Source organism: Empidonax traillii, unplaced genomic scaffold (assembly GCF_003031625.1).
Source record: "Empidonax traillii isolate 1590-97213 ecotype Southwest subspecies unplaced genomic scaffold, ASM303162v1 scaffold112:size1231168, whole genome shotgun sequence".
Lineage (NCBI taxonomy): Eukaryota > Metazoa > Chordata > Aves > Passeriformes > Tyrannidae > Empidonax > Empidonax traillii.
This window is the reverse complement of record NW_020955305.1, coordinates 201,120-218,661: the sequence shown is the minus strand read 5'-3', so window position 1 is coordinate 218,661 and position 17,542 is coordinate 201,120. Positions and strand designations below refer to the sequence as shown.

Genomic DNA, 17,542 nt, shown 5'->3' with positions numbered 1-17,542 from the left:
CAAACATATGTGTGTGTCTTTAAATATTTTAAAAGGAATATCCTCATTAGGATTGATCAGGTAGGAACAATATCTGCTTATAAAGTACATATGGGGAAATGGGATCTGCCTGTGCGTTATATTTGTAGAATACCAATACAGAATCTTTCAATTCTGTTATTTCTCTACAGACAGACATCATGAGTGATAGTCCTAATGTGGATATTTGCCCACTAAAGGATGGAAAGAAGCTGTCAATTCATTTTCTTTTTTTCCCCCAAACATCTGAGCCACTGCTATGCAAGCTGAGCTTGACATAGTGACTTCAAGATAAAATTATTAGTATTAGTTTTTCCAGAAAAGGTTCTGTTTCTGAGTACTTTTAACAATGCCTTGTATTTGACTTGACTAATTTCAAATTAGCAGTTTGCTGAGTGACTTTTAAAGCTCTAAAAAATTTTAAAAATTAGTAGTTAAAATATCCTGAGCAACTAAGAAAGTATGTGCAGAATTGAAACATTGGGAAAACATAGTGTTCAAGTTTCAAGAAGGCCAATGGCATCCTGGCTTGTATCAGAAATCGTGTTGCCAGCAGGACCAGGGCAGGGATCATCCTCCTGTACTGGGCACTGGTGAGGCCGCACCTCAAATTCTGTGTTCTGTTTTGGGTCTCTTGCTACGAAAAAGGACATCGAGGTGCTGGAGCACATCCAGTGTGTGATGTGTAAACCCTTTTTGACTTAATTGGGTAGATGTGTGTATTATAGTGCCTTGGCTAGATCCTGCTGAGTGTAAATGCTGTTATCCATGCTTGCATCTTTTGTTAGGTGACAATTCAGTTCAGGAGAGCTAACAAGTCCTGAATAAAGCAAGGTACAAACAAGGCTTTGTTTGTAAATTCTTTCCCTCTCTTTCACCTTTCTTGTTTGTTTTTGGTTTTGTTGTTGAGTTTTTGGTTTTTTTTCTTTGTTTTGTATGATAAAAAACCCCTTCTCTTGTTTTATTTAAGGTCTAGGTAAAGTGTTAGTATTCTCTTGCTTGAGTAATGGGTATTGGGAGCTGGGCTTTAGGTTTGCGTGGTTAGCCTTAATTATGTTTGAATTTTCAGACAGTAAAGTTTTGACATGTATTTGGAACAGCTGGCAGGTGTTATCTGTATTGTTGATGTGGCTGATGTAAAAACTACCCAGTTGTGCTCTCACTCTGTTTTGAATTATTTTATATGTATGTGTGTGTGCATATGTCAAAATGTAAAATACTTTGCTCTTTCTTCCTCTCACTTCTAAATTATGTTCTCTATATTACTCTGTAAATTGGTGAATGTAAAGGCCTGCAGCTAACTGGTTTTAAAGTCTTCAAATAATCTCTGGTGCACAGAAGATCATCTTAAAAGTAAGCATTCTGGCACCAATCTTGGAATATAAAACAGTGTAGAAACAAATTGTCAGGCAGAGTCAATCCAGTAGGTGCACTTCTACCTGTTTTTACTTAGCACTTCTACATCTAGGTAACTGATCTTGTAATTGCAAGGAAAAAGTGTAGTGGTACATTTGCAAAATGGGATGTCCATCAGGTGGTGGTAGTTAGCTTCTTGATCTATTTGATTTGGGAAGAGGAGAGGGAAAGGCATTTCTTAGAATTTTATATTAGGTTCTCTTTATTTGAAAGATATAATGCCATGGTTTGACTTTTTTCCTATATAAAAGCAAACTGGCTCATTTTGCATGGTAAATATTTTTAAAATAAAGGACAAGTGAAATTGCATGGGGTTTGTTACTTATAAAAGTGAGGAGTCTGGATAAATTATTTCTGTACAGTTCCTAGATGCCCTACACAAAACGTTCAGGATATGTTAGTGTATTGTGCATTACACAAGAGAGGATGTGCAGGGGCATGAGAAGAGAGTTTTCCCAAAGGAAAATGATCTTACACTGGTAAACTGTCTTCAGTGTTGATTTTAATTGGGAACCCCTGGAGTAGGCTCTTTGGAGAGTCTTTTTGCATGAGACTGTGACTGGAGACAAAAACACAAGTTGTTACTTCCTTCCAACAGGTAATTGAAGTGAATGAAAGTTCTCTGTAACAACTACCGGCCCTTTCAAAATTAAACTTCCTCATAACACCAGAGATAAATAATAAATTGTTCTAGGAGATGTCCAAGTAAACATTAAAGAAGATGGGCAGATTAACAACAGATATGGTATAAAAAAGACACACAATTCCCACCATTATGTGGGGCACTGGGAAACCTGTGGTGGGTTGTTTTTTAATCCATTAATATTTCATATTGAAACATTAAATAATTGTTCCCCTGCCTGAGGTGGTCTCAGATATGTTCGGTTCTGTGCCAGAACAATCATCCTTGTGATTCAAACATGTCAGCATATTTCAGGAACAGGTTTCAGTGGTGGTGCTAATGACCATAACAATATAGAATTTGTACAGTTGATTAACCTCAATCCCTGAGTTTTATTCTTACATTTTAGGAGTGCAGTAGTAGGACACATATGAAAGAGGTATGTGTTTATCCAGCTTCCATAAAGTTTTCCTACACTATTACACAGCAAAGAATGTGAAATTTTAAGGTTGCCTCACATAAGTGAAGAACTTGTGTCCCTGGATTCCTGCTGCGAAATTGGTATGAACACAATGGTATGTGAGGGTTTTTTGTGGACAGTTTTCCTGTTTGTTTTTCCTCTAAGATAGTTGGAGATTTGTATCTCAGTAGTAAACGTTGTCCCCAGCAGGTATGGATGTCAAAGTGTTGTTTGGATGTGGTAAAGAGAACTTGCTTGTCCTGAATGCCTGATACCATGATTCTTGACCCAAAAAATGTGTTTGCTTTTTTGTTTTCTTGCGGGTTTTTTTCATGGTTTAAAAGCAGAACACGCTTGTGCATGTTCTCCAGTTTAATTAATACACTATTGTTAAATCTTGTCCTGACACCAGAGTGAGAAAATTTTGTGAATGTTGGAAAAAACTGTCTATCCTCACAGAAAGCATTTTTTCCACTGATGAAGAACTGAAACTATTAAGAGAATGAAACCAATCTCTGACCATTCTGCAAATTGAAGTCATTAATACTGCAAATTTCAATGTCTAATTTTTAACATTTAATAATGATAATTTATAGTTTTAAAGCCATGTTAATATGCAGTAAACTTTGTTTGTATAAGTAAAAATGCTTTACTTTGCGTGAAAATCACATTGCATAAAGTGACTTCACAAACATACATATTATATATGATCTTGATCTAGCCTGTAAAATATGTTATACAAGACCTTGTAAGTGTTGCAGGAACATGAAAGATATGGTTATATTTTTCTTTTTTCTTTTTTTTTCTTCCTAAAAACATTGATAGATTTAAAGCATAAATAAATATGGCGTTAAATTAGTTATTTATTTATAAACAATAGTAATTATATAAATAAATAATAATATAAATAAATTTCTTTATTAATAAATAAATTAATAAATAAGAGAAAAGTTTGTGTGCTCTGGTACTGTCGTGAGCTTTTGCTCAAATCAGTTTTGTAAACTAATTTAGGTATTCTGGAAATAGGACATCTTGTCACATTTGGGATGAGTATGAGTAATAGGTTTTCTTCATGTCTGTTCTAGCATAATTGTCTTACATAAGAGAATTCGATAGCAAGTATTTTAGATGAATGCTACGACTTGCTCCCCTTTTAAGATGGATGGCATGCAAACAGTTTGCTGTACTGAAAACAGAGCTATGCACAGAAGGTGACAAATGAGTCTGCTATCAAAGGGATGATTGACAGTCTATGGCACATCCACCCAACTGAGGCAGCAGCCTGACTGCTCTGGGCTTGTCATTATTTTAAAGATCCGGATTATAGATTCATCTGCAGCAGCAGCTCCACAGAAGGGCATTTGTTCAAGTGGTCTGTAACATTAGTAAACGTGTTACCAAAACAGCATACACCACTCCATTGTAGTCGATGCTTTGGTGTTGCCAGTTGTGTACTGAAAATCTCTAGAATGATGTTAGTGCCACAGCTTTATGAATAAAGAAAGTAACTTCGTGAATACTATTACTTCATCTAGGTGTTTTGGCCAAAGTGGTATTTTAGTACCTTGGAGAACATATTTAGTAACTTCCTTTTATTCAACTGTTTTATTTAAAGTTCTCAAAGTTCTTGAGAAAATACCAATAGGACAGGTGTGCCTAGACCATCCCATATCTGCATTATGCTGTTAAATATGAACTTGCTTGTATGAAATTGGGTCATATGGCCAGAGGTTTTAATTGTTGGCAGTAAATTTGTCTGAATACATTAGAATAAGACATATGTATGGGGCATTTAAATGTATGATGGCATTTTGAATGAATTATTATTCTGGGGTTTTAGTGGTTTCAGTTGGTCTTTCTAAATCTTGATGGGAGCATCAGATTGTTATTTAGTAATCTCTCTCATAAGGTTGGTGGGAGGGAGAGAACATCAGCATTATAAAATTCAGAAAATGTCCCTGGGACCTTAACAGTTTTGTGTCCAGTAGCCCTGAGCTTAAATTTAAATTTTAAACCTCCAGTGCTTTCCAAGTGAGGAGGGTGGGGGAAAGAGAAGATAGTTCTACCTTATTTTCCTTAAGATTATGTACTCCATTCTTGCACTCTTCAATTTAGCTGTCTGTTAGTCCACCTACACAGCTGTGTAATATCTATGTAATTGTCCCTTCACTTTAATGTTTTTTCTAGCTACTGGAGTCATGGAGTGGCAGTAGATTTGGTGACCTTAGAGTGCACTGTTGGTGTTTGCCAAAGTTTTTGAACATGAAGGAAATTATACCTTACATTGTGTTTAAAGGGAAGGGGAAAATGTGCTGATAATTACTAGTTCTGAGGTACTTCAGGAAAAGAATGGAGAATGGTTTCTGTGTATATAATCTGTATTAAAAATTAAGTACTCCTGTAAATAGTTATGAGTTAAGATGACTGCCTGAAACTGAAGAACTGAAGTAATCTGTTGTTGCAGCATTTGTCATTAACCTAAAAAGGTTTAATACTCCAAGTATTGTTGACACTGCTTAGGAGAACAATATCCATTTGAGATTATGTCCTAGAATGTAAAATATTTGAGAGCCATTACAGTCAGATGATACATTCTGTTGAGGTCTCTACCAATTTTTACCTTGAGTTCAGAACTACTGTTTCTGAATGGAAAATCTACTGGCCAGTCACCAGTGGTGTCCCCCAGGGATCAGTGTTGGGCCCAGTCCTGTTTAATATCTTTATTGATGATGTGGATGAGGGGATTGAGTCCACCATTAGCAAATTTGCAGATGACACCAAGCTGGGGGGGAGTGTTGATCTGCTGGAGGGCAGGAGGGCTCTGCAGAGAGACCTGGATGAGCTGGAGAGATGGTCTGATTCCAATGGGATGAGGTTCAACGAGGCTAAAGGCTGGGTCCTGCACTTTGGCCACAACAACCCCCTGCAGCGCTACAGGCTGGGCACAGAGTGGCTGGAGAGCAGCCAGGCAGAAAGGGACCTGGGGGTGCTGATCGACAGGAGGCTGAACATGAGCCAGCAGTGTGCCCAGGTGGCCAAGAAGGCCAATGGCATCCTGACCTGGATCAGGAACAGTGGCCAGCAGGAGCAGGACAGTGATTCTTCCTCTGTGCTCAGTGTGAGGTGAGACCACACCTGGAGTGTCCAGATCTGACCCCTCAGTTCAGAAGGGATATTGAGGTGCTAGAGCGGGTCCAAAGAAGAGCAACGAGGCTGGTGAAAGGACTCGAACACAAGCCCTATGAGGAGAGGCTGAGGGAGCTGGGACTGTTTAGCCTGGAGAGGACAAGGCTCAGGGGAGACCTCATCACTCTCTTCAACTACCTGAGAGGAGGTTGTAGCCAGATGGGAGTCGGTCTCTTCTCCCAGACAACCATCAGTAAGGACAAGAGGGCATGATCTTAAGCTGTGCCAGAAGAGGTTTAGGTTGGATATTGGGAAGAAATTTTTTACATACAGAGTAATCAGACATTGGAACGGCCTGCCCAGAGAGGTGGTGGATTCATCATCCCTAGAGGTTTTTAAGATGAGACTGAATGTGGCACTGAGGGCCATGGTCTAGTAACCACGGCAGTTTTGGATCAAGGGTTGGACTTGATGATCTTGGAGGTCTTTTCCAACCCAGTTGATTTTATGATTCTATGATTTATACTTATTTATGAAACTTTCCAGCATGTATCATTCTGGTGTTTTACACTGATTTAAATACCATTAATTCTTCACTGTAACCTATAAGATTTCACTGCACTTCTGCTTTAATTATTTTTTATGAAATTTAATTTGTATGTAATTATTCTCTGAACTGATAATGGACAGTACATATGATTACACTGCACCACTCTACCTGGAAGTGGTGGTGTTGAGGAGGAAGGAGTAGGAAAATGGAATTGATCACTAATTTATTGATATTGTTTTGACTCACAAATTGTTTGTGAGTGGCGTTTTCTTCACCTAATTACATAAATGTCACTTTTCACATTTTGAATGTAAAGTAACTTTTCTGTTTTGGAAACCACAGAGGTTTTTTCAGTCTTGATGGGTGTGAGCATCAATTGGACTTCGTTAGGTTGATAAAAATTTTTGCAATCGTATACAAACTACTGACTTAAATTACTAACAGATGAGTAAATGTGTACAGTAGTGACGAGCACAAGTAGTAAGAAAATGTTTCATATGACGTGGATTTAGTCATGTTTTCATGTTACTCTTGAAGGCTCATGCTGTAGAAACCTGGGCTAGATTCTGGTTGGATACAGAGTGGGATGCATGTTGATAGTTATGTGTGTGATCAAGTGCAGAAAGTGGTGTGCTGCCTTCCTGTGCTGGGGACATGTTTCTCTTTTGGCAGAACTTCATTTTTTTTTTTTTTCCTGACATGAGTATGAAACACCACACTCAAATTCTGCTCATGGTGTTAACTACAAGGCCACCGAATCAGACTCAAGAGGTATTTAATTGCTTTGTCAACAAGTAGTATTTTTTAATTTTGTACTAGAGAGGTTTTGCTGTAGCTTCCTAGAATGCATAACTTCTGTTACTTCTGATCAGCACTTTATCAGAAAATGGATTGTACTCACTGTTAAACTATTTTACAAAGCTTAAGCATGATTTAGCAATTTAAAATCGTCTGTTAGTTGCAGTGGCACATAGCAAAGACTTTTAAAAAAATTCTAAACTAATTGTTGTAACTGAATAATTTAAATAATAACTTATCTTTCGGAATATACTATAGGACCAAGGGCGCAAGTGTCATAAAATTCTCATAAATGTAAATATATTCAATTTAAAATGTATGCTGTGTATGAAACAATTTTCATAGAATAACTGTGCAAAAAATAGAATATGTCAGGGTGTTTTCTGGCTTCATTAGAATTAATTTCCATTAAGTTTTATAGCTTCATTTACTAGCAGTCATTGTCAGAAGTGAACAAATCAGTGTGTAACTGACTAAACTCATTAGTGGACATGTTATTTGGTGGAAGGCAGCTGCAGATTTTGTGACATAGTATTCTGTGTTACCCATTTTTTTTGCCCTGTATATTTATACCTGTGTAACAACTGTTAAGTCTTTTTTTTTTCTTATTGTCCTTGCTAAAAAAAAGACAACAATAACTTTGAAGGTTTTTTTAGGCCGAGTGGTCTCTGATTTTAAAGAATGTGTTGTGAAGGCATTATAGAGAACTTTACTAAAGATGAAGCCTAATGGAAGAGTGCTATGTTCCTGGCTTGGTCAGTCCTCTGTCAAGTGGTACAAACTCATGAGGTTCGCTGTATAGCGCTAACAGTTTGTTTATTGCTTGAGCGTGGTCCCTGGTTGTGTTTCATTTTGGCTCCTTTGCAGTATGATTTTGCCAGTATAATATGAGAAGTGGTGTAATGTAAATGGGAGTGACTAGGGAAATTTCTAAGTTTAGGATATAGTTACAGTCTGAGTGGAGAATTATAAACGCCATATGCGTGTCAATCTCTTCCACAACCTGTATCCCCATGTGCTTGCAGTGGAAACTTTATATTCACTGTGCAAGAAGAAGCAGGAGCTATACTCAGAAAGATGTGAAATGGTGTGTTAAAAGGTTCTGGACATTTACCTTCCACAGCCCGTGAATGGATGTCTGTGGCCTGTGTAGCATCGAAGCTGCTGAAAATCTGAGAGAGCTCATCAAGTGCACTGTTTATAAATACGTGATAACAATGTTTACACCTCTGCAGCAGCACTCTTTTGGGGGGGGGCGGGGGGAAGGGAGGTGATGTCTCTGCTTTAGCATTATCTTCTTGAAAAGTCCGTGTTCAGTTCAAGATTTGGCGAGGTAAACGTGGGTTCTCATTCCCACCCTGACTTCAGTGATATTCTTAGGAGCCAGCAGCAAACGGATCCCTCCCCTCTGGGGATGCCTTGATCTTCCGAGGCTGATACCAGACAGAGGCAGGAGCTTGCTGTTTTATCTGCATTGTCCATCTCTACCTTAATGAGTGAAACAGTTAAGTATCGGAGGGGGCGAGCCTCAAGGAATGTGTCTTCCATTTAACTCGAATATTTCGGTGGATAAAGGGAGAGGGAGGGAGAGAGAGAGAGAGAGAGAAATGCACTTACATCACTCCAACTGCATTGAGTGTGTGCCTGTGTGCAGGTTAAGAGACAGACTTCAGTGTCTTTGCTTTCTGCAGGAAGCAGCAATGCCGTTTGTATCCTAAGAGGAATTTTTTATTTAGAAAAGGAAGCATTCTTTCTACCCAGGAAATGGCTTTCCTTGTGCGTTGCTATGCCAACTGCCTGCAGCCATGGTCTTCCAAAGTAAGCACAATAACGTAATTATATTGGCGTATTGCATTCAGACTCATGATTCTCTGGGTTTTTGTGTGTAATTGTGTTGTATTTTAGTTGCTGACTCTTTGGGCGGTAGAAGTGCTTGTCTTGATTGTGAGGAACAGGCATCATAAAATTAAATGTCCATCAATGTCATGCTGCTGAGATTAATTGTGCAAACTTGGTTAGCTGAGTGGAACAGAGATCACTGGTCACTACTCTGTCAGCATCATTAGCAGCCAGGGGAGGAGGTCCCTATTCGCGTGCGCTGCCCTGATTTTGGGGGAGTGGAGGGTAGTTGTGGTGGAGAGGGGGGGGAGGCTGCGTGTGTGAGTGTGTGTGATTGCAAATGAAACAGGAGTATTAACAATGCTTGGCTGAGTGCTGGAGGCTGGTTCCTGTACCCTGACTAATATAATACTGTATTAAGCCTTTTTGAGGGAGCCTCTGTGCAGTCAGCCATTTTAGCTTTTTTTCCTCCTTTTTTTTTTTTTTTTCCTTTTTTTCCCCCGCTTCCCATTCCTCAGGCTCAGGGAATGGTTTTCTTCCTTTGAATGGATGCTGGATATGTAGGGTTTCATCAGGCTCTGTACATCCTGACATGCTTAGACTTTCAGTGTTACAAAAATGGAGACTAACGCTGTCATTCGGATTGCTGCTCTGCACTACAAGTGCGACGGGGGGTTTGAGCTTACCAGTAGTGACACTTTTAGCTCCAGCTTGGCTTCACCCCCTCCGCCTCTTTTTAATTTAATGCTGTAGAGGGTGACTTGCCATCCATAAGAAATTGGTACATGATGTGTAAATTCAGTTCAGCTTATGTTTCTTCATTATGAAACCACTTGCAATCCCAGCTAACCATGGAGTTATGGGCCAGCAGGAGAAACACTCAGTAAGTATTGCAAATTCTGTTTGTTCTATCAATAACCTGTCACAGGCAAACTGCATGGAGATTGAAACTGCTTGTCATCCTGCTCATGGGCTTTCTTGCTTGTGAATTTAACAGCGGGTTTGGAGGGAAAGCTGTACCTGTGGCATTAGTGTCGGTGGCTGTATTTAAAATTGGTTTTGGCTTAGAAAAGGCAACTCTGTAGGTTCTTTTTGAATGTTAGAAATGTACTGAAAAAATGCTGACATACTTTCACTGGGCAGGAAGCTGTGAGCATTCAGTTAAAATCCTTATGCATTTGTTTAAACTTTAAAGAAATATGTAAGCTGTATAATGACTGATATAATTGTAGGTGGTGATAAGAATAGATTTATTCTGTCTAGTGTATAGTACTAGTGCACCACTGCCTCGTAGCATGACGTTTAACATCTGTGATACGCTTATGCTGAAAATGCAGAAACTGTTAGTAAAACATGGAGTGAACAAAAGGCATAAGTACTGATGCTTTCTAATTGATCCCATGAGTCAGCTACACCTTTGTCATGCTTTAATCCCATAGGCTGCCTGTGTTTATTGTTTGGGAAAAATGCATTCATAAGCAGAAGAGCAAACATGATTTAACAAGGCCTCAGGTGTGAGGAATTAGGAATTCAGGTTTTGCATGATGAAAAGCTTCTGTAAGTTTTGTAAGGATCCATAGAACCTTATTGCTCACTTAAAACGTTTAAATCTTCAGGCTGGATTTTATATGGCTCACTATAATTTTCAATCTTACAATTTGTTTCTTGAAAATTTATTTATATATATATGTTCTGTGCATACTGTGTGTTAGAATGTGCATGGGCATGTATGCAGTGTGATCAGAATATACAGCTAAGAACTGGAAATATTGGGAAGAGATGATAGCAGAAACTTTTTGAAGGAGGAACGTTTTTTCCAGGAATTCAGTTCTGATTGTGTAGAAATACAGAAAGTAATCTAGCAATGTTTCAGAATGTGTCCAGTGGATTTTTCTTATGCAAGTATCAGACATATCACAGTTTCTTGTTGTAGACTGTTTTGTTCCTTTCCCTTCTTAATTACATTCTAAGTATAAGGGTGTTCATGTTACCAAACCATTTGGTTTTCATGAAATATTTAGAACTAAATCTAAAAAAAGAAAAAAAATTCTCCTTCTGAAACTTAAATACTGAAAAAGGTGAAATAAAATAGTATATCTTTAATTTACAAATAGGAATAAAATGAGAAAGCTGCATATGGATTGGATTTGCCTGCTCTTTCTACTCTCGAAAGAATGTTGATGAAAAGTTCTAGATTGGCTATGGTAACACAGCAAATCTAAGTGATATGAAATAAGTGCTTATAGATAAAGAAAAAAATTAAACTTAATTTTAGTAACTGTACATTACAGTCGTATTTTAGTTGTATCACTTTGAATTACTTGAATCACAGAGATGGACCAAAATGTAGGAGTAGTAAAAGGGAAAAGGTCAAGGTATTACTTTACAAGAAGGGGACATTTCTTAAGGTAAATTAACTTCTATGCAAGAGAAAGAAATCATGCTTTGACATAGGGCTGGCATGCAATTGCAGATTTTGTAATAAACAAAAGACATAGTTTAGAGATTATATAGAAGTTTAAAGTGTTAGTACACAGTGTAGCTCAGCAAAACTGACCATTTTGACAATGAAACTTTTCATGCTTGTTCATCAGGTAGACGTTATTTCCCTTGGAAAGTGGAACTGAAATTGTTGGTAGAGAGGGAAGGGAAGGGAAGCTTGAAGTACAAGGTATACAGACTTTTTGTCTTGTTTTGCCTAAAAGGAAAACTTACTGAATTAATTATTTCTGGTAATGAGTTATTTTCATGTTAGTATGTTCCCAGAGTCCTAAATATTTTATTGATATCTGACTCAATCTTATTTCAGGGAAAGGGGCTTAATTACTTCTATGACATCCCCTCAGTTTGATTTGCTGAGACAATCTAAAACTGAATGCAAAAATCTCCTGTGCAAGGTTTCGCAAAGTTCTGTGAATTAGTTTTAGTTAATGCTGTGAAATCTTAATTTCACACTATTTTAGTCAGGGAATGAGGTATAAGGTTTATATCTACTGTTCTGGGAAAATGGTGTGCAAACTGATCATTATGTTAATCATGGTGAAAATGGAGAGAGGACGAGTAAGTGCTCTCGCATTTCCTAGATGGTTTAATGTAAAAAATAAAATCAGTGGCATCAGTCAGTTGTACTGGTCTTACATGCCTCATATTTCATAAATTGGAAGAGTTTGAAGCAGTGCTACAGACACCTATCTGAAGGTGATGTGGATCTGTGGGTGATGTTCCTTGATACACAACTGTTGTCATCTGTTTAACAGGGAGGAAAGGTATGCTCTGGGTGAAAGATGACAGAGAAAGGAGAGCTGGATTGTTGCAAAAATGCTTAGTTCTTTTATTTAATGTACTTAGCCAGATTTCATTAATTCATGGAATCTTAGAATGGTTTGGGTTAGAAGGGACCTTAAAGATTGCCTGGTTCCACGCCCCTGCCATGGGCAGGGACACCTTCCACTAGACTAGGTTACTCAAAGCCCCATCCAGCCTGTCCCTGAACACTTCCAGGGTTGGGGCATCCAACACCTCTTTGGGCTTCTTCAGTAGGTTCGTTCTATTTGGTTGTGTCCTTGCTGGTTATAAGAGTCCTCTCAACTAGTTTTGTAATGCTTTCGTTATAATTTTCCTAATCTCAAATTTTAGGAAGAGGAGTGATATTTCAATAAATGTTGCTTTGTGGATGTTGAAACAACAATCTCTTGAAAAGCTTTACATGTTGCATCTTATATCTACTTTATTATGTGAAAAAAATCACATGAAGGTCTAGTGCATGAAGGTTCCTGTGGTAGGCCTGGGCCTTTAAAAGTGTTAGTTTTCTAATTTCTCCTTTTCCCTTGTTTATGTTGTTTCTAAGAACTTTTCTCAAGGTCAACTAAAAAAAATTAAAAAATTGACAGGTATAATGGCTTTTAAAAATGTGACTTTAGATGCACAGTTCTTCTATGACTGTATAACGATTAACAACTCATGAATTGCAGAGTACATTGGAGTGACTTACAGACAATCTGTAAGAAAGTATAAGTTACATTTTTACTTTGGATGTAATAGGAATAAAGTCTGCTAATAAAGCATATATTTCACTGCCAGCCCAGTGACTCTTCTTTAGTGATCATGAAGATACTGCAGTCTTTTGATGTGCTTGACCTGTCTTGAATTACTGAGAAATATTAAAAGCAGTATCACAAATTTTTGGGTTGTTTTAACGATATTTTAGTTCACAAAAATTTGTGGCCCTCACTCCCAGGAAAGAGAGGGAAATAAATGGTATTCTGAGGAAATGTCCTGAGTGGGAATTGTTCAAATATGGTTATTTTAGTCTGTATAGTAAGTGTGCTGGTTGGCATACTTTCCTAAGAAATATAGAACTGTACGAAATAAATATCACTTTCTATCCCTTGAAGAGATCATCGGTATTTTCTAAAATAAAAAACGTAACCTGGTATGCTTATTTGTCTTTTGAGTGAGCATCACACTTCACTAATAAGACATGGGAAAGAGAGATGTGGTGTTGTGATCAGATGGCTACAGTTTGTAAGCTTTCATAAATTTATACAAATGTATCTGGAAAAAAAATAGATGTATGAAAAAACTCTGGCTAGGTAGTAGTAACCTATTAGCTGATATAGCTGCTGGTGGGTTGTGATTTTGTTTATCTTAATGAATTACTTTGCACTGGGACTTGATACAGATTTTCTTCTTTTGTTGTTAGGCACCTTTATTTTTAGTAGAAACCAGATTTCTGGTTTGGCCCCTTCTTATCATGCCTTTCCTTTTAATTTGTGTATTTTGAAAAAAGTTATCCTCTCTGAAGATCAATACAAGGATTGTAGATTTTTTCGTATGACTTGAAATAGTATTTTACACCTTTATAGGTGCGTTATGAAACAGTCTTTAATTATGTGACCACAAGATTCATCTCGAGATGGATAACTCTAATCTAATGAGCAACTGTTTGATATTTTGGGCTAGCTTCATTGCTCAAAAGACCAGTTTGTATTTATGTGTATTATTCAAGTTTTACTTGAAAACAAAAGCATAAATATTTTTCTCTTCTGTGACTTTTTAAGATGCTTGCAACTACAGTGTTCATGCAATTCATTAAAGTATTGTGGGGGAGGCATCTTAATTTTTCAGGTGGGTCTGCTGAAGGAAATCTTTGGCAAAATTTAAGGACAGAGTTTTGAGAACTAAAGATGCTTATTTCTCAGCCTAGGTTGATCTTAGTAAGTATTCAAAGAATGGATTTTGTTACTTTAATTTTCTGTATATTGTCGCAGTTCAGGCACCCACACCCTAATAATCATATAACAGGTTGATTTTAAGTGACTTGTCTGGCATCCTACCAGAGATCTGTGGTAGACCCCTGGCTAAATTCCTATTCTGCAGGACAGCATTTAACTGCAGATTTTTCCAAAAGCTTATAAATGGCAGAATTTGGGTCATTTCATAGGAATGACAGTGAATGTATTTAGTGACCTGGAGAGATGGCAATGAAAGTATCCTTGGCACACAGAAGGCATCCTGCTATCTTTCTGTTATGGTTTCAAGGCCTGGGGATTGCACAACATATTTAAAGGTGAGGGAAAAAAAAAAAAAAAAAGACAAAACCCAAACAAACCAAAACCCACAAAACCATACCAAAAAGGCTGCCATCTATATGTATATTGTGTGTGTGCAAAATATTGCTTTCTCTACCTTCTCAAGAAGTAGCTAAAATTTCTTCATGTCAGCATGGATAGTTGATATAGAAGATTGCACAGTAGGGCATTTTTTAGCAAATTTATGGAGTAGGAGAGTTTCAGGCCTCACAATGAGAATTGGGAAATTAACATAATCAGTATTATGGCTCTGGTTTATGTTCTGAAGTGGCCAAATCTGTTGGAGTGTTTTGCAGAGTGCTATTTATGATGGTACATACTGAAATGTGGTATTTATAGTCACAATGCAGATGTGAACCTGAAAAGGAAAGTCAGCTTCTTCCAAAATGCTATTTCGAGACCAACAGACTAAAGCTATTTATTATTACTGAGTTGTTGGCACTCCTGCCTGATCTTCAGATGTACTGAAAATCTAGCTGAAATTGAGAGTTGCTGATACCCAACAATTAAAAAAAAAAAAGGAAAGCCATCCAAGCAACCAAAAATCCTAAACATCAAAAGAAGCAAAAAATCCTAAATCCCTTAAGGTACAGTTGGTTTGCTCCCAATTCTATGAGTTAATAAAAACATGGGAATAAGAGAAACTTTAAAAAGCAGAAAATAATGTGTTGTTGTTAAGTAGCATAAGTTAAAAATACCATGGAATTCACATGCATGTTGAATAGCATGAAGTTCATTGTAACTAGAAGCAAGCACTAAGGGAATCCTATGCCTCAGTATCTCAAGTTGATTATTCTACCTGCAAAATAATTGCACTCCCTTGCTAAATACTGGCTCAAGGGTTTTATGATACTTATGCTGGTACTTAAACTATTTCCAAGTGATGTAAACTTAACAGTTTACCAAATGAAACTGTAAAAATATTCCAGTGAGATAAAGTAAATTAGGTTTTTGGAAACTTCGTTTTTAGTTATCTGAGGCAGCGGATCTCCGATAGTGATAGGTAAAGAAATATGTAGCTTATAAGAGGATTAGAAAATGCTGTCAGTTGTGCTGGTTGTTTTTACAGTCGTGATTGTCGCTGCTGCTGGTACTACTCCAGTATGCAACAGTGAGAGGAAGTGTCTCAGGTTCTGTATCTGCTGCTGAGATGACCTGAAGCTCATCTACAAAAAGCTTATCTACTTGATAACTTTACAGGTTGTCTGTAAAATCAATGAAATATCAAGAGATAACCACAATGATTTAAGAATATGAGCATTAGGAACCATGATTCCTAAATTTTAAACTAGAGTTTTTAAAAATTTAGTCTATGTTCAGACCATCAGCAATCTGGCATAATGATGCTGATGCTGGAAACACTTAAATGTAATGTTTTTAACCTTGTTTAAAGTTTTTTTCTTCAACTATCTTATATATTTTTTATTTCTTATTGTATTCTAGGCTTTAAATTGCTTCAAATTAGGCCTTAACAGCATCCTTGGTGTTTGAAAAACTGAACTAATTTTACTAACTCCTTCAGGAATACATAGTTGTGTGATTTTTGTTTGACTGAAATTAAGACCTGAATAAGATTTTCAGGCTCTCAGGATTATTTTATTAAAGTGTAATTTTTATTTTGATATCTTAGTTGCAACAGATTTATTACCAGACTACTAATTCTTTGCGCTTTTACTGATGAATTCTTGTAAGCATTTTCTAAACTTCAAAATTAATGGAAGTAATACTACTAGAAGGAAAAAAACCAAACCCTTTGATAGGGTATTTCAGGAGTTTGTGCAAGTGAGTGTAATACTAGATCATTTTTTTCCCAGCATTCCTTATTTCCAATGGATGAGAAATAGAGTTAATGTTAAGGATTTGAGAAACATGAAATATTAATGTCTTGAGATTTTACCCTTGACTTAAGTACCTTGTTCATATCACACTTCATTTTCAATATTGTATTTTAGAATCTGGTAGCTGTATTGCAAGAGAAGTAGGGGAGGACCCCTGCAGGTCTGCAGTGTTTTTAGGATTCTAACCTCTGCATGCTTAACCCATCAGGCTGTTACTGAAATATTACATGTATGGTGTCCCAGAATTGGATGGTTAGTGGTTATTCCGGTTTTGTCAGCTTGCCAGTAGTCTTCGTTGCTGTTCGTTTTGAGATGGTGATGATTCAGCTGAAAGCCATGGGAAGAATAAGCTGTGCTGAAGGGGTCTCTGCTCAGTGGGTTACTTGTGAAAAGTGATCCTGTGCCCAGAAGCTGGAATTTATAGGAGTGTTTATCATTCCTTCCAAACCCCTTGTTTGTATGGGCATATGAGAAGGGTGGATGAAGGACGACAGATTGCAGTGCTTTTATTTGGGTGATGTTGAAGGTAAATAGCTTTACATTATAACAGCACCTGACACAAATAGTGCTGCTACTTAGTCCCTAATACATCTGAGATGTAAAGGGAGAGCTATTGCCTTATTTTATGTTATTTTTTACTTTGGAAGGATCAAAGATCACAACATTTGGTGAAATAACTGGAAGACAGGAAATTTTGTGTATATGTTGTTTCTAATTTACTCTTGTGATGCTGGAGTGGGTCATTAGACTAGCAAGACTCTGGTAATTCTATTAGCAGGAGTGTGGTCCTTTGGGCAAAAGGCTGCATCTGTCTTTTTGGGTTGCTCTCACTGCAAATGTGAAGCTTGCTACCATGAACCAGTTTCACAGTGTTTAGCTAACCTGGCATTCTCTACTTGGCCTAAACCTTAATCTGCTCAAAAAGCTAAAAATAAGGGCATCAGTCTGTTTTTGATCACTGGTATCCACTGCAAATGTTGAACAGAAAATCCTGGCATGTTCAGTTCCCTCTTTGTGAAAAGTGAAAGAGGATTTTCCTGAATGGGGAGTAGCCTGCTAAACCTCCCAGCTTGGACTGGGTAGTTTTCTAGCCTGAGTTACAGGTAGTCAAGTTGATATCTCCCATAATATGCCATTCCTACCAACGCCTGTCTGGAACACCTTAAAAAGGCATCAAATAACTTACTCTGCTACAAATTTCAATAGTTCCTTTGCAGTGTATGGATTGTGACTACCCTTCCTTTAATTCATATGGGCTTTCTAGTTTTCCTTATGTGTCTTCTG

General features: G+C 37.4%; 1 protein-coding gene across 6 annotated transcripts in view; it reads left to right on the top strand.

Moving 5' to 3' along the window:
- RAPGEF2 (Rap guanine nucleotide exchange factor 2) overlaps positions 1 to 17,542 on the top strand; it is a 181,410-nt gene that overhangs the window by 102,124 nt on the left and 61,744 nt on the right. Inside the window, exons 1-2 of one of the 6 annotated variants that reach the window (XM_027882833.1) lie at positions 8,392 to 8,494; positions 8,682 to 8,808. The exons of 4 other annotated variants lie outside the window; for them this stretch is intronic. In XM_027882833.1, coding sequence (XP_027738634.1) covers positions 8,755 to 8,808 — 54 coding nt within the window. In that variant the 5' untranslated portion in view covers positions 8,392 to 8,494; positions 8,682 to 8,754. Of the gene's footprint in view, positions 1 to 8,391; positions 8,495 to 8,681; positions 8,809 to 9,140; positions 9,713 to 17,542 lie in introns of those variants that run through there. One more of the 6 variants, XM_027882832.1, reaches the window with a different exon arrangement.